Source organism: Rhamphochromis sp. 'chilingali' (genome assembly GCF_963969265.1).
Source record: "Rhamphochromis sp. 'chilingali' genome assembly, chromosome: 3".
In the NCBI taxonomy this organism is placed as follows: Eukaryota; Metazoa; Chordata; class Actinopteri; order Cichliformes; family Cichlidae; genus Rhamphochromis; species Rhamphochromis sp. 'chilingali'.
Genome location: NC_137931.1, coordinates 16,001,828 through 16,029,687, shown reverse-complemented (window position 1 = coordinate 16,029,687; position 27,860 = coordinate 16,001,828). Strand labels below are relative to the sequence as shown.

The following is a 27,860-nucleotide window of genomic DNA, read 5'->3' as shown; positions in this document are numbered from 1 at the left end:
ATCCTCGAGTAGAAAGTAATATTAAATAAATTCTAACAACAGCTGATCAAGCTTAAACGTGCTGCTGTTGTTCAGCCGCTGGTTTCCTCTTTCTGGTGCAAAGTGGGCCAAAAGCAAACTAGAGACACGGACTCGCGACAGAAAAGCTGATCAGCTGATCGTTAAGCAGTTTCATGATTGAAGTAGCAGCAGGAGAGGCAGTCGCTTGTTAAGCTTAAAGCAGGAATGCTTTACAAACATTCAGAGATGGACTTACACACTTGCTTTACTTCTCTCGGGATAACTTTGTCGGAGATGAAATGCCGGGTTGCTAGCGAAGCTCCACATGCTATCCAGACCACCGACAGGTCCCGCATGCCACAGCCGCTCTATCAGTGATGCATACTGCTCCGACGTGCTAACGTTCTGAGGTGAGTTACGGCGTGTTGCAAGTTTTGTGAGGTGCTTTCGTGATATTTAATGGATCGGATTACATTTTTTATTTTTCTCCGATATCCGATCCAGTAATTTAGGTCAGTATCGGACCGATACGTAATATCGGATGGTCCATCTCTAATTTAAACCAATAGTAATCTGTCATTGGAATAAGATAACTGACCTTTGAAGTTAAATAGTTTGAAACTGGAAAGCTGTCTGCTAAAACAATTAGTGCATTAAAGGGGAGAGTTGAAATACAAAACCAAGTTCAAACAATCAGTTTAAATGGGAAAAAAAGCACAAATTTAAACTATAGATGTACCATCATCTATTCAACCATTAAAAAAAAGAAGAAGAAAAGACTGGTAAAAAAACAAACAAAAAAAACCAAACAAAACTTGTAAACCTGCCTGACTTTCATGTCATTGAATTCAATAGACAGTGGGTCAACTCTAACACACTTTCCAGCCGTGGTGCGAATTTACTGCAAGTCAAACACTAGGTATATTTTCTCTCGTGGTAGTGTGAATGTACTTTACCACACGTTTCAGTTCACTCCTTTTATTGATAGTCAAACACTGAAAAGATAAAGATTCAGAATTCATCACTACAAATCACGTGATTTATTTTACAAGACAGTCTGTCTTTACATAATAAACTCATAAAAAAAATAAATAAAAAAAAATCATTCCTGTCCACAGAAATTCTTCATTCATATTTGGAATCTCAGTTTGATGTTTAGGACAAAATAAGACCAACTATTTTGGGTCTTTCACACTTGAACACTGGGGGTCTCCCATATTTCATCATCATACATATTTGAGATACATGTGATCCCATCCTTCGAGGACACATCCGGATGGTTTACATCACTGGCTGTTGTCTCCTCAGTATTTGGGATGAAATCACCTGTATAATCACCAACACTTCCTAAAGACTCCACAGTAGGTTCATTAGGTTCTCGTGTAGACCCTTGGTGATTCAGTATACAAGGAGCTTGCTTAACTGCAGAAACTTCACTAGTAACTAAACCCTCCGTACTGCCAAGATCCAGGACTGCTGAATGTCCCTCACTACTAATCAAGAAGGCAAATGGGGACGCAACTTGGATTTTCTCTGATGATTCTTCCCATCTTCCTTCATGCTCTCCGTTTGTAACAGCTGCTGTGCCCTTGTTTCCAGTTTTCTCCTGGTTGTGACATCTGCTCTCCAGCCCAAAGAAGTGGTTTCTGACAATGTAGCGTACACACTGCAGGAGGACATTCCTCTCGTGTCGGATATCTGGAGCCAGTAACTAAACAAAGAGACAAACAAGAGTTGGACTAAATAACACATCTAAATAGTATAGCTTTAAACAGCGTGTCCTTTTTTACTAAATCAAAATCATATAAATACGCACGCAGTGTCAAATGACTTCCATACCATCTCAAGCAAAGTGGGGCGATGTGACTGTGGTAGTCTTCCTCGTCCCGCTCTTTCCCCTTTGCTGTTGGGCATGTGAAGTCTGGAATCTGTCTGAACTGTTTTCTGTCTCTCTGCATTCTGTAAAAAAGCCCCTCTACCCCTGGCAGGTGCCCTCTCCTGAGGGTTGGGTGGTATTAAGTTTAGAAGGTCCTGGTTCTCTTGCACCAGCTCCTTACCTCTCTGAATGGGTGTGGCTAAAACGCAAAAGCACAAGCGTTAGTAGAAACACTGGACATAAGTTACACTTTGTTATATATCCATCCATCCATTCGCGTCCGCTTATCCTTTTCAGGGTCGCGGGGGGCGCTGGAGCCTATCCCAGCTGTCATAGGGCGAGAGGCGGGGGACACCCTGGACAGGTCGCCAGTCTGTCGCAGGGCCAACACAGAGACAGACAACCATTCGCACTCACATTCACACCTAGTGACAATTTGGATTAACCAATTAACCTATCCCCACTAAGCTTTGTTATAAACTACATAATAAAACCAAACAACAACAGAGCTACTCCGAGATAAAATTAAAGTACATGTTTAATGTTGAATCTGATGAAAACTAGGGCAAGTTATTGTGACTCAGGACACACACACACACACACACACACACACACGTATCTGTATTGAACTGTTCGATACAGTGCCTTCAGTTCAGTACGCATATGTATTGAACGTATGGAACGATACAAAATTTTTAATTTATTTGATCAAATATTCTTCTGACGATGCCGTCTGTGTTGAGGGCTCAGTGGATCTGCATTTGATTACTCTGTCTAGGGTGCATTGTCGGGCGCAGATCAACTGAGTGCTGCCCATATGCATTCAGCCAAGTTTGCATGGCAACTCCTCAACGCTACCCAAAACTGAACCTCATCCACCGTCATTCAGATCTGGCGTTTGGAACCATTTTGGTTTTCATGTGAAGTATGACCCTACTTAAGCCTGTTGTGGAAAAAAGTACAACAGTATGTCGGATGTAACAAGCAATGCTCAATTACATCGGTCGGAACGCAACAAATATGATTACACATTTACGCCGACATCACACTAGTGCAAAGACAAGTGGAAGCAGACAAAAACAACACCAACAACAACACCAAGCACGCATGCTACAAACGGCGAGTCATTTAGACACCCGTTAGAACATGATTCTAAGAGGGCAAAGGGGATAGACAGGGCAATTGCTACTTTTAATGCTGTCTACAAAATTGCTTTTCTTTTGGAAAGAGCCATTTCTCTGTAAAACTCTTTTCCACAGATGAGTGATTTCGCCATCAGATGCAAAAAATAATATAATAACAAAATAAATGTATCGAAAAAAATATCTAACCGTGACACCCAATGTTCCCTCTAATCTGCGTGTGCGCAATTGTGCACTACTGGCATGGCCTTTGGAGTTAGTGCTGTTCTTTAGATTCTCTAGATAATTGGAAAACAGGGTTTTAAAAGCAAATATGTTTGGGCGCTGTTGAGAAAATTTTGTATGTGAAATTTGGCAAAAATAATCAGAAGATTGATAATATATGTTTTTCCTGGAGTTATTTTATCAGTATGTGAGAGGCCAAATAGAATATGTTGAAACTTCAGTTTACATGAGGGATCAATTTTGGTGTTTATAAAATTAATTGATAATTGACAATTATCATTCAGTAATTGACTAACAAGTAAAATTTTCCTATCCACCCATTTCTGAATATATATTGATTTGTTCTTAAATTTAATATCCTGATTATTCCAAATGAGATCTTTATGGGGAGAAAGGTTGTGAGAGTATATCATTAACCAAGAGATAGGAGTTGACTGAAAGTTGGAGAGTTTAATCGGTAATTTAGAGATATTGTAATTGCATTTTAGCAGAAAGTGCATTCCTCCAAGTGAGTTAAAGATATGGTTGGTAATAAAATTCCAAATTGAAATGGGATTTTTTAAAAAGAGTTTGATCCATTTGATTTTAAAAGACACATTTAAGGAAGTGAAATCTAAAGAATTTAGGCCACCAGAACACAACTTGTTTATCATTACATTTTTTTAATATAATGTATTCTCTTTTTCCAAATGAAGTTAAATAATATTTTATCAATTTTTGTGCATAATTCTTTTGAAACATCAGGTACCATATCTGCATATATAAGTCTGGAGAGGCCTTCAACTTTGGCTACTAACGATCTTCCAGTAATGGATAAATCTCTTTGAAGCCAAAGATTAAATCTTTGTTGTATTGCAGTTATAAGAGGGTCGAAATTTTCAGATAATCTAGCATCTTAGTCTTTTTGAATGGTAATACCAAGATATTTAACCTTATTTTTAACAGGAACACCTGATACAATTGTATCTGTGCAGAATTTAACAGGGAGAAGTTCACATTTTGTAATGTTGAGTGGTCTTAAACCAGAGGCTATTGAGAAATTATTGAGAACTTTGAGAGCTTCATCAACTTAATATTTATCCTTTAAAAAAAAAAAAAAAAGTGTTGTGTCATCTACTAGTTGAGTAATAGATAATGTTCTGCCAGCAACAGAGAGACCCATTACACTGCTGTTCTTAAAATGAATACAGAGTAACTGCATAGGAAGAAGGAAAAGATATGCAGAAAATGGACAACCTTGACGGATCCCACGGTTATTATCAAATCTTTGATATGTTTGATTATATGCAGATGCAAATAGCTCAAAGTTTGAATTGATTTTTTAAACATATTTCCAAAACCAAAAATATCAAGTGCTCTGAACATGAATTCATGTTCAATGGAGTCGAAAGCTTTATAAAAATAAAAAAAAAAAGAAAGGAAAAAAAGAAAAGAAACTATTATCTGTGATTAAATCTGAATGATCCAAAATATCAATTACCAGTCTTATATTGTTAGTTATGTGTCTGCCAGTCATAAAACCAGACTGTTTCATCAATTAAGTGCACATTTTAATTTTTTAGCCAAACACATAGCAATTATTTTATAATCATTATTCAGGAGTGAAATAGGTCTCCAATTTTCTATCAAAAGGGCGTCTTTATGAGGTTTAGGAATCAAAGTAATCAGTCCCTGAGTCAAGGAAGGAGGGAGCTTTCCATTATCAATGCTTTCAATAAGTCCTTTGAAAATAATTTGTAAAATTCAGAAGTCAAACCGTCATTCCCTGGACTCTTATTAAGTTTCATTTTATTAATAGCACCTTCAATATCTAGTGTTGTGATGGGGCATCACACATAGTTTTATTATTGTCACTAATTTTTTTTAATATTTAATATTAATATAATAAGGAATTATAGAATTTTTCCATGGCTTCTGTAGAAAAATTAGATTTATATAAATTTTTATAAAAGTTCACAAGTCTTGGAAATCACTTGAGGATCTTGTGTGATGACCCCATCTGAACAAAGTTTAGTCATGCTGCCAAGAGTATTGTGATGTTTTTCTAATTTGAAAAACTAGCTAGAGTTTTGTTCTCCCTCTTCAAGCCATTTCCTTCTTGACCGCACAAAGGCACCTTTTGCCTTGTAAATGAAATTATTTCCGACTCTTTTTTTCTCTCTTCTATTTTTAACTATTTCAGCTCCTCTTTTCATTAAAAGGGACCTCAATTCAAATTTCATGAGCTCCCAATTTTTACAAAAAGCATTTTCAACACATGCCTTGTTCTAATACTGATCTATTTTTGTTTTAATTTCCTTTACCAAAGAATCATTCAGTAGAAGAGAATTATTTAATTTCCAATATGAATTCACTCTTTTAGACGGATTACTGGCATACAAACATATCTCCAAAAAAAATTGTTCTATGAGCTGTCAAGGGTGTTGGCAACATTTTTGATGTAGAAACATATTCAGATAAAGGATCAGAAATTAGCCAATAATCAATACGAGACTGTAATGAACCTGATCTATTTTTCCATGAAAATTCCTTAATGGTTTGATTTTTGAATCTCCAGATATCAATTAGGTCTCTTTCATTAATAAAATCCAACATATAATTACTACTTTCCTAACTTTTACTTGGCAATCTATCTATCATGTTATTGAGTGAATGGTTCCAGTCTCCTCCTAATATAATCTTTAGATTAGCAAATTAAAGATTCATTTTTTTCCATTTACTACAAGTATTAGGTCAATATTCTCCTGTTTGTTATTATAGCCGTAAATGTTACCTAGTAAGAGGGTCTGATCATTAAAAGAAAAAAAAGAAAAAGAAAAAAGAAAAACACACAACCAGCAAAATAAAATATCCTTTTGGATCAGTTTCTGAAGATATAATTTTTCCATTAAATTTATGCTTCAAAATCAGAGTTCCCGCTGAATGGTTTGTGCCATGAGACTTCCATAAATCTTCGCTCCATTGGGATTTCCAGAAGTTAGCATCCTTAGTTCAGCATGGGATTCTTGTAAGAGACAAAAGTCAGTATTCAAACTTTTAGCATATAAAAACAGAGCTTTCCTTTTGGTATTGTCCCTTAGTCCTTGTAAGAGCCAGAGTCAATGTTTATGTTTTTCCTTTTTGTTTTGGTGGCACAGGTGTATAGTTTTACCTGCGTCTCAGGTGATGGTATGTGGGTGTGGTCACAGTCTATTTACCTGATGTCGGTGTTCGCAGCAGGTGTGTTGGGTGAGTGGTTTGTGGGCAAACTTTTCTGTTGACCGTCATTTTTTGGCACACCAGTTAATCCATGCGCTAGTTGTAAATTGATTGAAAGCGCAAATGTTTGTTTTTGTTTTGTTCTTAAAATAAATGCGCAAAGTACAAGTACGACTCATTATGGATTATTGGAGGCGCGTCACAGGGACACAACCAACTCAGCCGGCCGCGGCTTTATTTACAGATGAAAGTCGCAACAGTCCTCGAGCATTAAAAGAAATAAAGGACAAAGATGAAATTTTGCAAACTAAATTAACTTTTTACCCTGAGAAGAGTGTGTCAGCTTCAGAGAGAGCAGAACTACTCTGTCTAAAAAAGTGCTTCACAAAACATTTTAACAGCAACAGCATACTATAAGTCTTTAGAACAATAAGGAAAAGAGACCTTGAGGTATATCCACAAATAGGACTCGAAGAGATTTCAGTGAATTTCTTTTCTGTTCACAAAAGCACTAGGCAATTTTCCCTTCCTTACGTGCTTTCTCCACCTGTGGCCATAGCTGGTTGCGCCTCTCGGTACTCGGGAGAGAGATCTTCTTTGAAATGGAGCTTCCTTGTCTTCAGGTAGTCAAATCGCTTCGCCGCCTTCCAGATGATGTCTCGAAAGTGTCTCATTGTTAATTGCAGGATTATGGCGTGGGGCAGTGGCGCAGAAGAGGACTCACGTCGTTGACCGATCCTGTGGACTGAATCAAGTACCTCCGGGAACTTTTCACGGTGGTCAGGATCCATGTTTTGGCAAATTTCAATAACCTTACTGCGTACGTTTTCTCCTTCTTCTTCGGGTAGCCCATGAAGTCGCAGGTTCCATCTTCGTTTATACCGAGACAACTCCAACACCTTGTTTTCCAGTGTTTGAATTTTCTCTTCTGCTTTATCTCAGAAGATCTCAGGGAGCTAAAAGGAAAAGTCTCTCGTACTGAAATAAAGGTGGATAAAGTTAATAGTAACCTTAAGGTCGCCAATACTCTTCTTGATGTTAGCGCCTTGCTCTTCGATAGCCATCTTGAGCGTCGTAATAATGCTTTCCGCTGTGTCAGTTTCCATCACTCTTTTCTTACCAGAAGGTTTTGACAGGGAGGAAGTAGGAGTGATAAGAGCTCTCTTATCTGAGCCCAGGTTTTTTGCCATCACATACAGCTAGAAGTGTGCACCTTAAAGTTCGCTTTGCTGCTTATAAAGGAGTTTTAAGACAGAGCAAGTTCTGTAGCAGACCGTTCACATCTTGGCCCATCTTGGAGATGTGAGCAGGACAGATGGACCAATTGACGGAAAAAGTGTGGACTTTATACCAGTTTTTAAATTGTGTTAATAGGCCACGTAAAACCAGAGTTATGATAAAAATATATGAAATGTTTGTTTTGTTTTTTTCCCCTGAATACTATCGTTGTTTATATTCAATGTGGGAAGAAACGGTAAAGACAACGTTTTATAAAGAAAACCATCGAAACACTCTCGGCGTTTGAGCAAAAACAAAACCAACCCCCAGCCCCCAGCCTTTCCCATTGGTCGAAAAATGTACCATGTCAATCAATCAAAAAAAATTATATGGCAACATGGCATTTAGTTATTAAGACACGGGAGGAAGTCTTAGGAGTGTTTTGAGATGTGAGAGATTTGCGATGTTTAGCGCAAATCTTGTGTAGTTAGTGTGTAGTGTAGTCAACAGTTTTGTCGTGTGTGTCAGAACAATGAGGCGACTGCTAAATGTTACAGGTGTTACAGGAATGATACATTTCCTGTTGTCAGGCCTGCAGGTATCAGGCTGTTGTTCTCCTTTAACTCATAGTGGACAGAAATTATTTTTTGGAGTGGCACAAATAATTTGTGTGGCATCAAATTTGATGCAGAACACCTGATTGTTCTGTTAATATTTTGAAATGTTTGTTTAAAAAAAATGCCTTGGCAGCATTTATAGGTAAACAGCTGCAAAAAAATTTGTTTGCAAAACTCAGTAACTTTTTTGTAGAAATAACTATATAATTATTTGCCCAACATTGGTCATTATATACTGTATTTTGCAGACAGAGTTACAGAACTCTCTTCCAGACCACAGACTCGTACTCATAATACAAGTCAGAGCTTTATGATAAATAAATAAATAAATAAATAAATAAATAAATAAATAAAGTTGCACTTTCAAAATTGGAGTTCAAGTTATTTTTACTTCCAATAGTGTTAACATACTGCACAGGTCATGAACAAGATTTTTAAAATTTTCATAGTAAGTGGGCTAAAGCAGTTAATTAAAAGTAGTCTAACATAAATGTAAATGCTGTAATTTGATTATTTTAATAAACCATGTAACTTGGATGGATTAGATGCTGGCGTGACCACAGTGGACACGTCTGCTGTTGCTCACAGTGGTCCAAGGGACCGCTCAGGGAGTTTGTGTGTTCGCTCAGACACATGAAAAATTAGAACATTGACATAGACACCAAAGTATCGAAATGAACCGAACTGTGAATTTTGTGTATCGTTGCACCCCTAACACACACACACACACACACACACACACACACACACACACACACACACACACACACACACACACACACACACACATAAAAAAAACTCTATAAGTATATTACTCTTGCACGTGCCCACTGACAAATTTACATGTATTGGATCCAAAAGAATACAGTCTGCATTCGTGCAAGCAAGGCTCCATTCTAGTCAGCTTGGTTTTTAGGATTTTCCGGTAGGCAGTGGTACCGTATCAGGTACTTTTTTAGCACTTATTGGGCCGGGGTTTGAAGTGAGCAGAGTTGAGCCGAAAATGAAATGTCATCAGACTGCACCCAAGAGAGGGTAGAAAAGTCCATTTACGTTTGTGCTTCATGTCAAGGAACTTTAGGGTTGCGCTGCTATAACAACCCCACCCAAATTGAGGTGGTAATGTAAAAAGACTGAAACAGAGTAGATGAGTAAAGTAGGTGGTAGTGGAAAAAGCGACATAGGTGAGGTAGTAAAAAGTGTAAATTAACAACAAAATAAAAACAATTCAACAAGACAGAATCATTAGCATTTTTCTTGCATGGTGAAGATTTTGGACTATTATCCAGCAAACACTATGTGCTCACCTGGTTCATCATCACTTTCGGTCATTGATCCGTAGTTTGCTACTAGGGATCCCAGAGCTGAGCTCATCTTCTTAGGGGCCACAACCAAGCCACTGGTCCTGGACTCATCTCTGTCAGAATCTTGGAGCCAATGAAAAACAGAGCACTATATATATATCACTATCACTATATACTATCGCCTCTGTCAGTGCGCCCCAGGGTGGCTGTGGCTACAATGTAGCTTGCCATCACCAGTGTGTGAATGTGTGTGTGAATGGGTGGATGACTGGATATGTAAAGCGCTTTGGGGCCCTTAGGGACTAGTAAAGCGCTATATAAATACAGGCCATATAGGGGTGTCTGTGTATTTCAATCAAAGAATAACCAGAGGATAACCAGTGAAAGCTTTTTGATCTTGTCCTCTATGTAGGTGATTGTGCACAGGCTTGATTGAACTTTGATCAATTAACTCACCATGGTCACTAGTGGCTAATGCTCCGAGTGGATCCCCGTCCCTGCATGGGTGGGTGAGTGGTTTAGGCTTCTCTGTAACAATGCAGTCCGATGAGTGTGGCCGTCTCAGATGTCGCCCTTGGAGTCCTCTGTTTTTCCAACCACGACCTCTGCCTCTTCCTCTCATTCGTCTGAAAATAAATACATCATTGCTTATGCAAGTTAACTTTTTGGTAAGACAGACTTCATTTCAAATTAAAAAAATGTATATCAAAATAGAAAATAAAAGAGATGCACACCAAAATCCATAATTTATACATTCAAATGTAAACATTTACCCAAACTGAGCTGTTTCCAGGACAGCTCCCGTTTCCTCCCGCACCTCCAGGACTTTTTTCTTCTTCTCAATATTCACAAGTGTTGGATAGTTTCTAGTAAACCAGTAAAGACAAATTAATGACTGGACATGGGAAGTATGCATATGTGGCTTAACTAATGGCAAAATTGCATCAAAAGTTCATGACTGCCACAGTTTCTAACTAACTTGCGTCTTTCCTCTCTCCATTTAGTAATCTCCTCTGGTGTGTCCAGTTTGATTCTTTTAGTTCCTGGTGCATGGTTCTGTCAACACAGAGTATTCACATTAGAAAAGGGGAACTACTACAAGCTAATCACTTTACATCATCTTCTTCCACTTACATTTTTCCAGTGTATGCTGACAAGTTTTTCATGGGCCATGAAGCTGCAGTCAGCCACAGAACACTAAAAGTGGATTCAATTGGAGCTCTCAGTAAAAAGTAAAGAATATCAATGTGAACAGCACTAATATATATCTAGTAAGTAGCCTAGAGTGAAATACCTTGACATGCTGAGAAACATGCTCATTGTACTTTTCCTGGTTTTTGAAGCCCCGGTCGCAGGTGTCACAAAAATGGGAATACTCTGGTTCTTTCCTGTTTTTCTGCAAGGGGTGAAAAGCTCAAAGTTCCCAACAACGTTCCATTCACTTTAACCCTTGTGTGGTGTTCGTATTTTTGTTACTCAGCCAGTGTTCATGGGTCTGGTGGACCCGCTAGAGTTTTGGCTTTCCAAATTAACACTATCAAACAATTTTATGTTAAATTACTCAACAGATGTTTACTTCATCCCAATTACAAGACATATGAACAGCAAACATGGTTAATTTTTTCCCTTTACCTTTGTTAGATCACATTTATGAATTAATGTGCTTCTCGTTTTTCTTTTATATAAAATGTTATAAATAAATCAGTTATAATCAAGTGGAGTGAGTGGAAAGACACAACACATTTACACGTGAAAAAAAAATTGTTTAATTTTTCTTTTGAAAAAAACTGAACACGGGTCTCACAGACCCGAACACCATACAAGGGTTAAATATAAATACAAAGTTCTCAGAAATGTCACCTTTTTTCCATGATGGCTGGGAGCTCGGTAGCTTTGATGTCCACCTCGATCCCATTCATGACTAAAGTTTTGACCTGAAAACACACGCAAGAAATTCAAACACACCTTTCTTTAAAAAAAAGACACACGGACATGTCCTTTATGGCGACTAAAGGCGCACTGCATGTATCTTAAACTACACATCTGCTATCAAAGTTATTGTGGGGATGTGGTTTTGTTTTTAGTTTATTTTTCCTTGTCTTCCACGGATGTATCCGTTCTGTCACTAGTTGGCTTTTATGAAACTAATTCAAGTGTTTTAACACCAAATAACCCACTGACGCCACTTGCTGCATTCACACATGCTATAAAGCTTTAAACACTTATTCCTTAACTGCAACATAACTGCTAAATCTATGACTTTTTTGTTAGAGCAGAACCCCATGGTGTAAGTCAGTCTTTACATTATGTGGTCCTTCATGTGCACTTTAGGGCGACAGTAACATGAAGGAACCCATCTTCAATAGGGAAACTACTGTATATTCCACTCACTGTATGTATGTGTAGGTCCGTGGTTTCCACGGTTTGATGAGAACCCATAACTCGCCGCTGACCCGTGGTGCCTGCCAACACTACTGTCGCAGCCCCAGGTGTGTTCGGTAGGCGTTTCGCTCCAGCTCCACATGGTGGGATGGAAGCTACTCGAGTGCGACTGCTGCTGCTGGAACGACTGGAAGGAATTGGAAGGAGGAGAGCCAAAGTCGGGCGGAGGATAATTTGCCGACTCGTTCATACCGCCAGGCCAAAATCTTTCTTCACGCTGAGAATGAAGGTAGTTCTAGAGAAACTTCTCCTCAACGCGTTGCCCTCATAGGCGCATGTATTTACTTTGAGCGAACTATGGTTTCGTCACATCCGCCAAAGAAGGAAGACCATAAACCAACACAGACGAAAACGAATAAATATATGTCTATACATACTTACGTTAAGTATTTTAATATGTATAAAAAGTTTTGTGGTAAAAAAAAATTATACTTGAGACTTAGACTGCAATTTTGATTTTACCAGTAGTTGGCTACAACTTCTCGCGAGGTTTAATGTAACAAATTCTCTTGGGTTGCCATTTTTGGTGAAAAGCCGCCTGGTAGATATTATAAATGCACTGCATTGTCTAAAGAGCAACACATAAATCTTGTAAGCGTCATAAGCTAAGTGGCCGCTCGCTCGATTTTATTAACCTGTATGCCGTGTGCGTAATTAAACGTATTTCAAAGTGTATTTTTTCCACAATAGAAGCAGAAACATATTCTAAGGTAAAGAAAACGTATTGACAATACGGTGCATTAGATACACCGCGATACACCCATCCGTAGAAACATTTTCTTCCGCTTATCTATAAATAAACCCTAAATTGTCTTTTTAATGTTAAGCTCGGGGGATAGCGACCGATGTGAACGAACCTGGCAACCCAATAGTTTCCTGGTGCCCTGTCCACGCCGCGTGTGTTTCAGAGTGAGAGCAGCAGCGTGGTGATCGAGGTGGAAACGTGAAGGCTCCAGAGGTGTGCGCAATAACTGCACTAAGGCGTTGCCAAAATGCTCGTGTTGTTTGAAACCGCAGCTGGATATGCAATATTCAAAGTAAGTATTCGACTATTGTTTGCAATCTTTTTAAAATGGGCGACTTTAGCACAGGGGCAATTTGCGTTAGCCCGGATTAGCCATCCAGCTAGTTCACTGAGAGTCGGTAGGTGTCATAAACGTGTTATTTACGGTATGAAAAAAGCAATCTCTTCGTTGTACTTGTGGATATGGATTACATTTTTATTTAAAGGTGTTTTGTTTGCGCACGAGCTTGGCTAAGTCATAAGTGAACATCAAGCTTGTACTGTGAAGGGCCTGCAACCACGTGTGCACACTGAGGTGGTGCTGACTCCACATGCATTTTAGAATTGTAGGTTGTTCAAATGCGTCCATCAACCATTACTTTAAGTTACATTCTTAACGATGTAAGCCATCTCACTGCTTTACATATTTCTTTTAACTAATGTCTGTGTATTGTGTTTTAAGGTTCTCAATGAATCCAAACTGCAGCAGGTCGACAGCCTGTATAAGGAGTTTGAAACTCCCGAAAAAGCCAATAAAATGTAAGTGCTGATGTTACATTTTACCACCTGGCGGCACTCTTTATGCCTGAAATATAACAATGGACTTATTACTATAAATCGTAGATGAAATGTAACTTCCATATATTTCCTTTTGTCCTACCAGCGTTAAGCTGAAGCATTTTGAGAAGTTCCAGGACACAACAGAGGCTTTAGCAGGTAATGAGAAATTTGAGCCCTAATGTTCACCTGAGATTAGTCTGTGATGCAAAGCTGTGTCTGATTAAACATGAGGTATTGCTCAGTCGTCACTACCGCTGAGACCAATTCCTCCTCATACATATGAGAGTTGACACTTTTTGTGTTTTGTGCAAGCGCTTAGCACAGCTAAGCTTTATTTTAGTCTCTATTTCCACTTTTTAGCTGCAACTGCCCTTGTTGAGGGAAAACTTGGCAAGAGTCTGAAGAAGGTCTTGAAGAAAGTTGTTGCCAAGGAAGCTCATGAGCAGCTGGCTATTAGTGATGCAAAACTCGGTGGCGTTATCAAAGTAAGTCACTGATATTTCTGTCAGCCTAAAAGACAGCATTGTTATCGAACGTTGTGTTTCTAATGACTTCTGGTCTTCAGGAAAAACTGGACCTGAGCTGTGTCCACAGCCCTGCTGTGGCTGAACTGATGAGATGCATCAGGGGTCAGATGGAGAGCCTCATCACTGGACTTCCTCCCAGGGAGATGAGTGCTATGTCTTTAGGGTTGGCTCACAGGTTAGTGGTGCATATATTATGTTATATGAATCCAACTGCTGCCTATGATTACATTTGCTGTCTGAAATATTTGTGTAGATTTTTCTCAGCATTCGTCACTACCACTGAGGCAGCAATCCTCTAGCTTATTGAAAATCCCTTCATTAATCTAGAAATTTGAATTAACTCGTGTTCTCATCTGGTTGCAGTTTATCCCGCTACAAGCTGAAGTTCAGTCCTGACAAGGTGGACACAATGATTGTGCAGGCTATTTGTAAGTGTTGTATTACACAGTTATGTCTGTTGTTGTGCCTGCAACATGTCAGACAGTAGTGCAAGAGAACCATCAGCAGTTTAAATTATTTTCAGAATGTCCAAAAACCTTCAGTTTGTTATCATTGCAAACAAAGAAAACATCTAGATTTTTCTTTTTGGGATAATAAAAATGTCAATTATTGATATTTTTGCTCTAAAAATTATCATTTGAGCAGTTAACATCAGCTGTACTGTGTTTTCGTCCTTGCTTCTAGCTCTTCTGGATGACCTCGACAAAGAACTTAATAATTACATAATGCGTTGCAGAGAGTGGTATGGCTGGCATTTCCCTGAGCTGGGAAAAGTGATCACAGACAACTTAGCCTACTGCAAGAGTGTCCGCAAGATAGGTAAGGACCATCCTGCTTTTGCACAACACAGTCAGAGAAGCATATCTAGATATCCTAAATATTTTGAGTAAAGCCAGCAAAAACACAGCATCCTACAATTTCCACATTCAAATTCATTAGCACCTTTTAATTTTATTCAGAGCCTCTTTCAATCCTTTAAAATTTTATGGTTTCCTGTCAGGCTGAGTAAACCACAGTGCTCTGAGCTTGTTTAAAGTCAGCGTATTGTTGCTCTAAGACTTGCGTGCATTGGTTTAACTTCCATGTGGTGACATTCCTGAGTAACTGCCATATGTTTGTGTCTGCAGGTGATCGCACAAACGTCGCCAGCTCTGATCTATCAGATATCCTCCCAGAGGAGATCGAGGCAGAGGTTAAACTGGCTGCTGAAATCTCCATGGGAACAGAAGTGTCAGAGGAGGACATTGGCAACATCAGGCACCTATGTGATCAGGTGTGTGTGCTCACTGTTTGCTACAGTGACTGTGATGGCAATGACTGTTGTCTGTTGCAAACACAGGGTTTTCTGTGCGTCTTTGCCTTTTGTGACTGGTACCCTGCATTCATGAATTTGTTTTTGAATGTTTTCTTTATTTTTTTTTTTCTCCCATAGGTGGTAGAGATTTCAGAATACCGGGCTCAGCTCTACGACTACCTGAAGAACAGAATGATGGCAATCGCTCCCAACCTCACTGTAATGGTGGGGGAGCTGGTTGGCGCCCGTCTCATCTCACATGCAGGTGAATGGGGGGGAAATGTCATTTGTGAAAACTGGCCTAGCAGTGATGATGATGACACTAAGTCACTTTCCTGAACATGACTGATGGTTTTAAGTCACTACCTCATCTGAGCTGGCAGTGAAAGCACTAGTAGTCAGGTCTTTGAAGAGCGCCATAGCTACAGTTCTTTGTTTCATTCATTGTGCGATCCAGGTTCCCTTCTGAATCTGGCAAAGCATCCAGCCTCCACAGTCCAGATCCTTGGAGCAGAGAAGGCTCTTTTTAGAGCCCTGAAGACGCGCAAAGACACACCCAAGTATGGTCTCATATACCATGCTTCTCTAGTGGGCCAGACAACTGCTAAGAACAAGGGCAAGGTATGTTCTTAGAGTGTGATATGTGACTGAATAATGGTTGGTGGCCACAATGTGAAGCTGTCAACTCAGGCTTTGGTTTTCTGTAATGCCAATGCAGATTTCCAGGATGCTGGCAGCTAAAGCAGCCCTGGCTATTCGCTATGATGCTCTCGGAGAAGACACAAATGCAGAAATGGGTGCAGAGAACCGTGCAAAGCTGGAGGCCAGACTACGTCAGTTGGAAGATAAGGGGGTAAGTACAGCTACAACCCCTATTCCAGAAAAGTTGGGATGCTATTTAACATCCTTGGCCCTGACGTCCACATATGTGGACATCACATTTTGGGTTGTCTGACCAAAATACTAAATCTTGCTCTACAAGGGCCTGATATCCACTTACAAGGACAGTATACTGCCACTGTTGTATCGAAATTTAAAACAAATGTCCTCATAGAGCTGGGCAATATGGCCTAAAATCAATATCACGGTATAATTTGAAGCATGTGACATGTATATCGCAATATTCTGTATAACGTATTTTACACACTATAAGGCACGCTTAGGATCCTTTAATTTTCTCAAAAATTGACAGTGTGCCTTATGTATGAATTCTGGTTGTGCTTACTGACCTCTAACTGATTTTATGTGGTAAACGCTGCGCAGAAATCTGTCAAAAAAAAATAATTTAATACGACTTTGGTAAGCTATGAAGGCGTACAGCTTGATGGATTACCGGAGCCTTACGGCTGCCGTAGTCAGGAGCCTCGTGGAGTAATCTGGGTCCAAAACTCCTCCTTCAGGTCCCAAAGTCAGTCAAACACTACAGCATCACTGAGAGTTAAAAACTGTCTAAATTCTTTAATTTTTAATAAAATAATCAGCGTTGCGGCTTTACCAGGTTTAACAATTAAGTTTAACATCCAGGCATCCATGAAAACAGAATTTATTAAATTCAACGGCGTTAGAAGTTAGCAGGAAGTTTGCTCACTAGTTTCCACCTAAACATGATATGCCATGTTCTGACTGAGAGATTAATCATTAATATATTGCAACAACATGGGAATAGAGCAGCTGCGAGAAAATTCTGCATTAATGAATCAATGGTACGGAAGTGGAGGAAGTGCAGTTTTTGGCTTTTCCCATATCCCAAAAGTGCTTTGTCTCTTTGCTGTTACTGTCGCCCGGCATAATTTGCAGATATTGTTCGCAGCCGCTGCAATGTTTTCGACCAAAACAGGCACCGCTTGATGAGACCGTCACCATGCGCTATCGCGGTATAGTCAAAATGTCTACCGTTGGTCAAATTTATATTGTTTCTACTGTATACTGTTTATACCGCCCACAGCTATGTCCTCATATGTGGAACAAAAAATGGGCAAAAATAAAAATCTGGTAATTCTTTGTTTTTACATTCATTAGGTCCCAATATGTCCAAATATCAAAGAGAAATTAAAAATGCATGTCATGGAAGAGTTTGGGTCTTAGCAGTTTAAAATCCAAAACTTACCATTTTTAAGCAGCAAAAAAGGTAGTGTTGAATGATGGGACAAAGCTGTTTAATAATTAACACAGCATAGCACCCCATTTTGTTATAGCAGTCCTTAAATGTCTGGGAACTGGGAAGATGAATGTCATCCTTTTCTTGTCTTCGTTGTAATGTGTCAATGGATTCCAGTGGTCAAAGGTCTGGGTCAGACCAGTACCCAACCTGTTCTACTGTGAAACCATGTAATAGATGCCTTATGCCATTTAGTTTTGTCTGGTTTAACTATGCAAGGGTTCTACTCTGGATGGTAATCCTGTGTTGCTCTAAATCCAGTGTATACCTTTCAGTATTGATGGTGCCTCTCCAGATGTGACAGTTGCATAACCATCAATGCATCCCTGTACTATCAGAGGCTTTTGAACTGACTGCTGATAAGAAGCCACATGGCCTCTCGCCCCTATAGTTCACAGGACTGGATATCCCTATTTTCTAGAAAGAATTGCAAATTTGATTTGTCTGATCACTGGAGAGTTTCTCGTTTTGCTTTAGTCTGAACATTAGCCCTAAGAACACAACAGCAGTTCTGGCTCATGTTCACAAATGTGGCTGTACCTCAGGAGGTGGAGCAGGTCATCTACTAATCAGACAGTTCGCCATTCCATGTCTGGCTACTCCAGTATCCCCAGTCCTTGAGCAAGATGCTAAATGCAAGTAGTATCTTGCTCCAATATAGCACTTTTGAGTGTCCAGGTAGAAAAGTACTATATGTAATGGATTTTTGTATTTCTTCTGAATCTGTTATCCTGGTAAAATCCCTGTTTTTGTTATTTTTTCCCCCTCCTTTAGTCATTGAATCCACATTTTCTTTTCAGATCCGAAGAATCAGTGGAACAGGCAAAGCAATGGCAAAGGTAGAGAAATACCAGCACAAGAGGTTAGTTGTCACTTGCAGCATATTTTGCATATTTCCACATCTACACATGTATGGTGGTTAATGCCTCCTACTACTTTTCCTTCACAGTGAAGTGAGAATTTATGATCCGTCAGGTGATTCTACGATTCCGTCCACATCGAAGAAGAGGAAGTTTGAAGAGGTAGAAGAAGAGGATGCCACAGAGCCCACGACATCAGCAGTCAAACTCAAAAAGGCAAAACGGGAGTTGGTAATAGAAGGTGAGTGAGTTTGGAATCAATCCTCTGCCTCCTGTGCATTTGGATCTGTGATGCTGATAGTGTTCTGGCTCTGTGTTTAGAAGAAGAACAAGCAGAAACATCAGCGGCAGCAGAGGAGACCCCGAAGAAAAAGAAGAAAAAGAAGGATAAGAAAGCAGAGGAGGAAATGGAAGAACCAAAGGAAGAAGAGGTGGTAGCAGTTACTGAGGTAAGATGGAAGCTAAAGTTTTAAAATTATCCCTTTTTTTCTTCCTCCCCTTTAATGATCGAACTCTCTCTCTCTCTCTCTCTCTGTCTCTCTCTCTAGACAACAGAGAAGAAGAAAAAAAAGAAAAAGAAGGTAAAGGAGGAGCAGGAAGAAGATTGAAAAGAGGAGAGTGTAAATAGATTTTTGTCTTTTATTTTTATTATTCAATTATATTTTCTGAGGACTACAGTATTGAGTGCCTGTCTGTGGACATCTGAAAATAAGTTCGAAGTAAACATCAGAGTAATCATTAGATCTCATTCTTTTCTCTGGTCATAAAGAGACTGTACAATAAAAGTTTTGTTTTTTGTTTTTTTTTTTTTTCAAAGATGTTTAAGCTTAATCTACCAGAAGCCTCTGTAGACAAGCATTTGTTTTATTCATGAAGAGATCTAGTTTTGTCATGAGTTCAGTACAGATTTCCCAGTTCTCTTGTGATAAACAAAGCCTGGTGAAATAAAACCTTTTGCTCAAATGCTGTGTGTGTGTGTGTTTGTTTTTTTTTAATGTACAAATAAATGCATCCAGCAGGGGTGGGAAGTAATTAAGTACAAACACTTCACTTATTATACTAGCTAGATTTAGCTGTCTGCAATAGTATGAGTATTTATTTTTCTGACTACTTTCAATCCCTATATTTTTCCACAACACTTTCTACTTATATTTTCAAAACAGATTTGTTACTTTAGGTTCAGTGGTATTATCTATAGTGTTATAAGTGAGGTTTTTCTAAGTAGCATGTAATTTCAAATTCAACATTTTTATCAGCTAAACAAATGTCAGCAAACTGTGTGAACACAGTGTGTCTGCTAGCTAAAGGTACAGCTGCTGGGTTTCCCTGGGAGAGAAAAGAGTAACTTCACTCAAAGATGGAAAAAGATATAGTATATGTTTTGGGGGTTTTTTTTTTAAGCCTCATGCCCAGTACATTTGAACTTGAATCAAAGTGTTTGGAAAAGTGTCAAATTTTGGTCCTATAACATGTGAGGGTAGGATGCCCCACCTCATTCTGACATAGTCATAGGACTGCATGATGTGAGGAGTTTGCTCTAGTGATTATATTTAAAATGACTTGCACTCTAAATAAAGAAAATAACATGAGTGCAAAGATACAAGATTGTGTGGATGACCAAATGGTTCCATTTAAGGACAAGCAAATTCAAGCAGTACCTAATCAGTAAATTAAGAAAACAGAATTTGAAAATATTAGTCCTTGCTTTATGAATTCAAAAAATGAAGCAATAAGAGAGGGCAAGCCAACCGGTCGCTGCAGATGGTCGCCCTTCCCTGAGTCTGGATCTCCCGGAGGTTTCATCCTGTTACAAGGGAGTTTTTCATTCCTACTGTAGCCAAGTGCTTGATTTTAGGGGGCCATTTAATTGTCAGAGTTTTCTCTGTATTGTTGTAGGTTCATACATTAGAATATAAACCACCTTCAGGCAATTTCTGTTGTGATTTGGCAGAATACAAGTAAAACTGTATTGACTCAAATAAGGCAAGATGCATGTGTATAAAGTGTAATGTGCACCTTTGTTTTACAGCACAGAAGAACTGTTAAGAAAAGTTTCACACACTGTCACGGAATGACAGCAAAATCTCACAACGTGAGAATTAATATTCGAACCTAAGGCTGTATCAAGCCATACTTAGTTATTTGTTTAAAAATTGGTTGACATTTTTTGAATACTTAGAAAGCAAAATTATTTTTTTTAACAGTTGTGTAATTATTTATGAGTTAATAATTTTCTCTGTTGATGTCTGGCACTATTGGAGAGGGGTTGTCTGAAATTTCAAATTATTTATTTTGGCACTAAAACGGTCCAAAATGACTCGGATCATTTTCAGCATGTACCATCAAAATGTGTGCAGTAGAGGGTTAAGGCCACATTAAGAAAAATAATATTGTTGTTCATTCTGAGAATAAAGTCCAAATATTGAGATTAAAGTTGAAAGTGTATTTTGAGGAAATATCAAAATGTGGAGATTACAGTTGTTTCAAGACAAACCATACTTCAGAATCAGTTTAAGTAACAAGAAAGTAAATGATTTCTCTTTTAGCTCATAGACACAGTGTGGTGATCAGTATAAAGACATTAAGAAGATGGTGTAGAAAGCTGGATCTGGTTAGGTGGAAAACAACCAATGGCTCTTAATGCAAGGTTATTGATGATTACACCCTCATGCAATGAAGATGATGTATCAAAAGACAGCTGATCAATTTGTTTCACTAAGCTATCTAAACAATGAATTGTAATTGTAATCACATGTCAACTTTTTTTTCTCAAAATAGATGTTCGACTTAATCTCGAAATTTTTACTGTACTCTCAAAATGATGAACAATATATTCTTTTCTTAATGTGGCCCCAATACTCCCCCCACCTGTTGAATCCCACCGTAATCCCTGACTTTTCTTATTTTACTGTTGGTGTGGAGGCAAAGTCACCCTATAAGTAGGCAATAGAAAATAGGTATAAAATGTTCTCAAACTGAATACATTAATTTGAATCAAAATTTAAATAACAATAATATTTATATTTTCATGTTCTAATATTATTTTTATTATTACATTTATATAGTATAAGGTTACCTTTGTACAAAAATGGTTATAAAAAATTTCCTCCTTGGAGCTCATTTTTACTTTCTTTCTTTGAGTACATTTCGGAGTTTGTACTTTTGCTTTAGTAAAGAATTTACATTTTTAATTAGGCAAAAACATTTAAACCCTTTGAAGCTCTCATTACATATAAAGGCGATATACTCAGACCTGATGCTTTGGACTCGTGTTTATACTCATATGCTAATACACTGTATTGTCAGGTGAAGCTAACCTTCGTTTTTAATGATTAAAAGTGCTGATAAGCTATCAGAAGTTATGAGGAAACTTTGGTATTGGTTATTTTGTTCACCCAATGTAAATAAAAATATTATTTCTATTAAATTCCACCGTGTATACTGACAAATGCTATCTCACATCGATGAATGTAAAAAGCAGTCTCTAGATCTTTTAGGTCATTAATACAAACATTTTACATTGATGTTCATCTAATCATCGTAATAACTGGTTCGTAGAGGATTTATCATTAAATACATTACCGTTGAGTTCTGCCATCCTAAGGAAGTCAGTCCGGACTCCCGAGTGACCAAACTTGGGTGCTTGGGAGAAGCGGAAGTTCGCATACTGGCCAGGCGTCACTAGACGATCTCAGAGCTTCTGCTTTTCGTTTTGCAGTGGTTTGTTTCGTACCACATGGCAAAACTGCACGAGAAGCGTGTTATGAGGATTCCTTGTATTTTAATATTCTAGAGCTCGTGGTTGGCAAAATAAACACTTAGCTAAAAATGTCTCAGATACAGGCAAGATTCTTCACAGAAGACAAAAGGTGAGGTTTAAAAGAAAGAAAGAAAAAACTCAACAGAAAATGACAAACAAGCAAGCGAGCTAGCTAACTTGCTAGCTGTAATTTAGAGTAAACAGTATCATCTCATTGTGGGGTGTTCTGTCTTTTCCTCTAGCAAATTTTTTTTTTATCTGTAGTTCTGATCGTGGCTAGTTCGTAGCGATGTTTTTTTTAAAATGCTAATGCTAACAATGTGAAGTTATGTAGACTCCGGCAGCAGCTAAAATATGTCTATCTCTGTAGGTACGTTGTAGATGATGTCCCGTTCTCCATCCCAGCTGCATCCGAAGTGCAGGATCTCAGCAATGTAATCAACAAGCTGCTGGAAGCTAAAAATGGTAAGCTCACTTTATCATAGGCACACAAACTATTCCCCACCTTCTTTACAATTCAGCCTCCAGCTGCAGAGCTGTAAACACAGAATAAATAGCATTATAATCCTAATCCTCAATCACAGGGGCGGATCTACATGGAGTGGCACGTGGTGGCACCGCATGGCAGATCGATGGGCTGGCATGCCCTAAAATATTCTTGTAAGCAACTGATGCTTACGATTGTGCCAGAGTACATTTTGAATCAATGCCATGGGCATTTTTAGATTTCACACATGCATTGATTGTTACACTCTGGGGTCTATGGACACGCCTCATCTCCAAATCACCTGACCGATTTAAGATGCCATAGCAACAAGCTGCAGCCACGTTTAATCTCCATTCAACTTGTGTTGAAAGTTCAGGCTTCAAACTATACACCAGTTTTTAAATTTTATTGATAGGCCACTAAATCCGGAGCTACAATCATAAAAATACATGTGATGCTTTTTTCTACTATTGTCACATTTAATGTGGGATGAAATGGTAAAAAGTTTGTTTTCTAAGGACAGCACAAAAAAAGATCAGGAAAAAATGCCACCCCTTTTGTATTAGTGTAAAAGTGTACCATATTGACCAATAAAAAATTATTTGGCAACACATGGGATTTGGTTATTTAGGAAGAGGTGAACATTTTCGGAATGACGGCTGCGGGAGAGAGAAAGAGAGAACGAGTGTCTCCAGATGAAGAACAGACTGAGTGATGCACCTCCTGCTGTTAGGCCTGCAGGGTTTAGGCCTGTGGTGTTCTCCACTTTCTTGTAGCAGACAAACTATTTTTTGCACTGGCACAAATACTGTGTGTGGCATCTTATTGTGGCACCTGATTGTTCTGTAGATTTAGTTTTAGTAGTATTTTTAAATGGTTGTGCTATATGTTTGTGTATGTGTATGTCAAATGTAGTCCTTATCACAGACTGTACTTCTAAAAATCTCAGATAATTTATTTGGTTCTCTTAACAGCTTCTCACAGTAAAGTGGACTTTGACTTCCTGGTCAGGGGTCAGTTCCTGCGAACCTCACTGTCAACTCACATGGCGACAGAGGGTATATCGACGGTATGGCCTGCTATAGTGCTTAAACTCGTATGGATATATTGTATAAAGCGAGTCACAAGCATCCACATGAGTAAAACAACATTAACCAGATGTTTTACTCTGTTTGCCCATGTTCCAGGAAGAAGTTGTGGAGATAGAATACGTGGAGCGGATCACGGCCCCAGAACCCGAGGAGTGTATGATGCATGATGACTGGATTAGCTCTGTAGATGCTGATGCTGAATGGTAAGATGGTTAAGAGCAGACCATCAGTGTGCTTTTTATTAATTGGGAAATTAGATCAGCAAAAAGTTTGTTGTGATGTGTTCATATTTTCTTTTTTCGTCTTCTTGGTTGTTCATTAGCTAAACAAAAGTCTTAAACCACCCCCTATTCTTTATCTTTTACTTTCAAGGAGCCAGACTTTCTATTCCTTTTAAAATAGTGCTGCAGGCTTTCTGAAAGTCTTGTCTAATTTGTCTTTAGACATTGGCTTCTTTTTCAGTTCAGTTCTTGTACATGGCAAAGAACCAGAAGCTCGAAGCTTCTATATGAACATAAAATTTCACAGCAACATTTTTTTTATATATAATATCCATAAAATCTTTAGTGAAACTGAAGATGTTTGAGCAGAAGGCTCATAATGATTTGAAATGGAATGACCCTTATTTTTTCCCCTGCAGGATCCTAACAGGGTCATACGACAAGACTGCCAGAATTTGGTCTACTGAGGGCAAGCCTGCGATGACTGTGGCTGGACATACAGATGTGGTCAAAGACGTAGCCTGGGTCAAAAGAGGTAAGTGGGACAAAATGAAACAGACATGTACTGCTATGTTAATAGTCAAAGGCTTTATTAAGTCCTCTTTGTGGATGTTTTCTGTGTAGAGGGTCTGACCTCTCTGCTTCTGACGGCCTCTCTGGACCAAACCGTGTTACTGTGGGAGTGGAACTCGGAGAGAAACAAGGTGAAAGCCAGACATTGCTGTCGTGGACACGCGGGGAGTGTTGACACCATTTCTGTAGACCCCACAGGAACGAAGGTAAGGTTGGAGAGGGCAAGACAAAAACTTAAAAGACAACAAAGAGTGCTGCGATTAATGACTTTGGATGTTTGTGGTAAACACTTTCAGTTCTGCAGTGGCTCCTGGGACAAAATGTTGAAGATCTGGTCAGCAGGTATGATCCCAGAATGATTCAAGGCCTCTTTATTGTTAAAAAAGGTATTGTTGTGATGCTGCTATAAACTATATTTCCTGTGCTGTCAGTGCCTACAGATGAGCAGGATGAGATCGAGGAGCCGGCTGACAGACCAAGGAAAAAACAGAAGACTCAGCAGCTTGGCCTTACCAGGGTGAGTGCACAACCAGAGTATGATTGACTGGAGAATAAGCCCACTAAGTCATTGCAAAATGAGTTTTTGTTTTCTTGGGCACAGACTCCCTTGATGACATTATCGGGACACAGCGAGGCAGTGTCATCTGTCCTGTGGTGTGACAGTGAGGAGGTTTGTAGTGCGTCTTGGGACCACACCATCCGCATATGGGACGTCGATACTGGAGGGATGAAAACTACGTTGGTGAGAAAAATAGAAAGTGACTGAATTAGCGATAATAAACACTTTTGGTTGTTTCATGTGACAGATTAATGAGCATCATCCTACAGTTGGCAGTTCGTCTTGTAATCGGAAGGTTGCCGGTTTGAGCACCGGCTCCGACAGTCTCGGTCGTTGTGTCCTTGGGCAAGATACTTCACCCGTTGCCTACTGATGGTGGTCAAAGGGTCAGGTGGCGCCAGTCTCCGACAGCCTCGCCTCTGTCAGTGCGCCAGGGCAGCTCCACAGCTGCCCTGGCGCACGCATTCACACACATGTGATGGCAAGCTACATTGTAGCCACCTACAATGTAGCTTGCCATCACATGTGTGTGAATGCGTGGATGACTGAATGTAGTATGAAGTGCTTTGGGGTCTATAGGGACTAAGTAAAGTGCTATACAAATACAGGCCATTTACCATTTACAGGCTTTTATTCTATTAGCTATGTCACAGAGGGTGAAACACAGGTATAAATGATAAAAAAGACTCAGAGCCACAATTTGACTTGTTTCTTCAGTGTATGAGTGATTTAAAATGCCTATAATAGAGGAAATCAAACCAGTGACATACACTACGTATTACTGCTATATGCCTGTGTGTAGTGGATGTATGCAATGCATGTCCCAATCCTAAGAAAAATTAGGGTTGCAGACTAATTCAAAACTCGGTTAACATCTCAAATAGTTTGAAATAGCATATTTATCAACCACCAAGTTTACCTTTTGTTATCATATTCTCAGTTTTCCAGTATTTACCAGTTTCACTGTTTTTCTTTTCACAGACGGGCAGCAAAGTGTTTAACTGTATTTCCTACTCACCTTTGTGTCGACGGCTGGCCTCAGGTAGCACCGATAGACACATCCGACTGTGGGACCCTCGCACCAAAGGTACGACTGTTCTAAATGTCACAGACATCTATGTTTCGACTTGTATTGTTGTTTGTCACTCTTGTCATCTTTACAACTCTTCTTTCAGATGGGTCTCTTGTTCTGCTGTCGCTGACCTCTCACACTGGCTGGGTTACCGCTGTCAAGTGGGCACCATCACATGCGCACCAGTTGGTCTCGGGTTCCCTTGACAACCTAGTCAAACTTTGGGATACCAGAAGGTAAGTGAAGCTCATAATTGGTACTACTGTTAAGGGCTCCGCTCTAGTCACAAGGAACATATTTCTAATGGGACATGACCAGAGGTGGAAGTATTGAAGTACAAATACTTAGTTACTGTACTTAAGTAGAATTTTCAGGCATCTGTACTTGACCCAAGTATTTATTGTTCTGATTACTTCTTTAACAGAAATATTTTCTACTCTTTACATATTTAAAAAATTTCTCTGTTGTCTCCCAGCTGTAAGGCTCCTCTGTATGACCTGGCGGCCCATGAAGACAAAGTATTTTGTGTGGACTGGACAGAAAGCGGGGTACGATGTGTACGATATTTGCACACCAACAGTTGATAGATGGAAACAGCGATGTTCTCACAGTGTCCTCTCTCTGTTTCTGTTTGCAGCTGATGCTGAGTGGAGGCGCAGATAACAAGTTGTACACCTACAGATACTCAGCCCAACAGGCAGAGGCATAAAGATTCAGCACACATTGGACAGACAGACACAAAGACAATATTCAGGACTTAAATCAAGGACTTCAAAGTGTTGGACAAATATCTTGGCTTTGTTCTTTGCTTTCCTGATTCGTTTTACACAAATGTTCTTACAGCTCGTCCTCGTTTCAGTGTTATCCAAACAGATTATAAATTAAATCTTTCTCCTAAAATGTTGTCTCCTCACCTTCATTTAACTATACAGTATTTATATATAACAGTTTATAAAGTGTGTGTGTGCTCTGGAGCAGGATATCAAGGATGTCACTGTACTGATTCATCTTCCCCTCAACCCTGACTAGTCTTCCAGTTACTCAAGTTAAAGAAACATTTGACAGATCAGAACTGTCAGTGGAAGTAGCTGCTGGTCATCTTCTACACCACCATCATCCAGTCTGTCCTGCACACCAGTCACTGTTTGGTTTTGCTCAGCCGCGAAGAAGGACAATGGGCAATCAGGTCTGCAGAGAAGATCGTTCAGTTCATTTCAATTAGCAAAATGCCTACACAACATCAGTTGGACAACCTCAAGGTTTATATTAATAAACTACCTTTTAAAACTGTTTAACACATTATAAACTTCCTCATATTTCTCAAGAGCCAAAGTCAACCTGTTGACTATTTCCTCCAACTGGTTTGTCAGTGGAGGTGTGATGAAAAAAGGAGCTCCAACTCCTCCTTGATTAATATGCCTAACATAACTTTCTTAACAACTTGACGACTGAAACCAACTGATATGACCAGATAAGCTTTCCAACATATTGGTGCTGAAGTTCCTAAGGGACTCATTCATTTATAATAAATAATTATATCTACATTCATTTTGAATTTTAGTTACATTCACTATTTATAGACTGACTCATATAGCCAGTATCACGACCATCAGAATCTCTAGTTTCTTTTGACATTATCACGTAGAACACATATAGATTTAACATGCTATAT

General features: G+C 39.1%; 3 protein-coding genes across 4 annotated transcripts; 2 read left to right on the top strand and 1 right to left on the bottom strand.

Annotated features, from left to right (window-relative positions):
* Nucleotides 1–952: 952 nt before the first annotated feature.
* On the bottom strand, nt 953–12,421 carry nufip1 (nuclear FMR1 interacting protein 1). Its single transcript, XM_080877634.1, has 10 exons — nt 11,972–12,421; nt 11,441–11,514; nt 10,875–10,976; nt 10,715–10,777; nt 10,560–10,636; nt 10,354–10,446; nt 10,037–10,206; nt 9,584–9,703; nt 1,840–2,075; nt 953–1,711 (listed from the first exon to the last, which is right to left on the bottom strand). The coding sequence occupies exons 1-10, from the start codon at nt 12,210–12,212 to the stop codon at nt 1,190–1,192; spliced, it is 1,698 nt and encodes a 565-aa protein (XP_080733760.1). The 5' UTR covers nt 12,213–12,421; the 3' UTR covers nt 953–1,189.
* Nucleotides 12,422–12,904: 483 nt separating this feature from the next.
* On the top strand, nt 12,905–19,257 carry nop58 (NOP58 ribonucleoprotein homolog (yeast)). Of its 2 annotated transcripts, none has more exons than XM_080877640.1 (15): nt 12,905–13,059; nt 13,489–13,565; nt 13,690–13,742; nt 13,947–14,071; nt 14,152–14,288; nt 14,477–14,541; nt 14,798–14,932; nt 15,241–15,386; nt 15,546–15,672; nt 15,865–16,028; nt 16,126–16,260; nt 18,366–18,427; nt 18,515–18,666; nt 18,750–18,874; nt 18,974–19,257. In XM_080877640.1, the coding sequence occupies exons 1-15, from the start codon at nt 13,015–13,017 to the stop codon at nt 19,031–19,033; spliced, it is 1,608 nt and encodes a 535-aa protein (XP_080733766.1). In that variant the 5' UTR covers nt 12,905–13,014; the 3' UTR covers nt 19,034–19,257. The 2 variants fall into 2 exon arrangements, with proteins under 2 accessions (XP_080733766.1, XP_080733765.1); XM_080877639.1 differs by having other exon boundaries at nt 18,747–18,874.
* A 2,859-nt stretch (nt 19,258–22,116) lies between these two features.
* wdr12 (WD repeat domain 12) lies at nt 22,117–27,088 on the top strand. The gene is made up of 13 exons (XM_080877641.1): nt 22,117–22,294; nt 22,556–22,650; nt 23,647–23,741; nt 23,860–23,966; nt 24,404–24,519; nt 24,609–24,763; nt 24,854–24,899; nt 24,989–25,074; nt 25,159–25,299; nt 26,098–26,203; nt 26,292–26,424; nt 26,664–26,736; nt 26,826–27,088. The coding sequence occupies exons 1-13, from the start codon at nt 22,254–22,256 to the stop codon at nt 26,895–26,897; spliced, it is 1,266 nt and encodes a 421-aa protein (XP_080733767.1). The 5' UTR covers nt 22,117–22,253; the 3' UTR covers nt 26,898–27,088.
* The last annotated feature ends 772 nt before the right edge of the window (nt 27,089–27,860 follow it).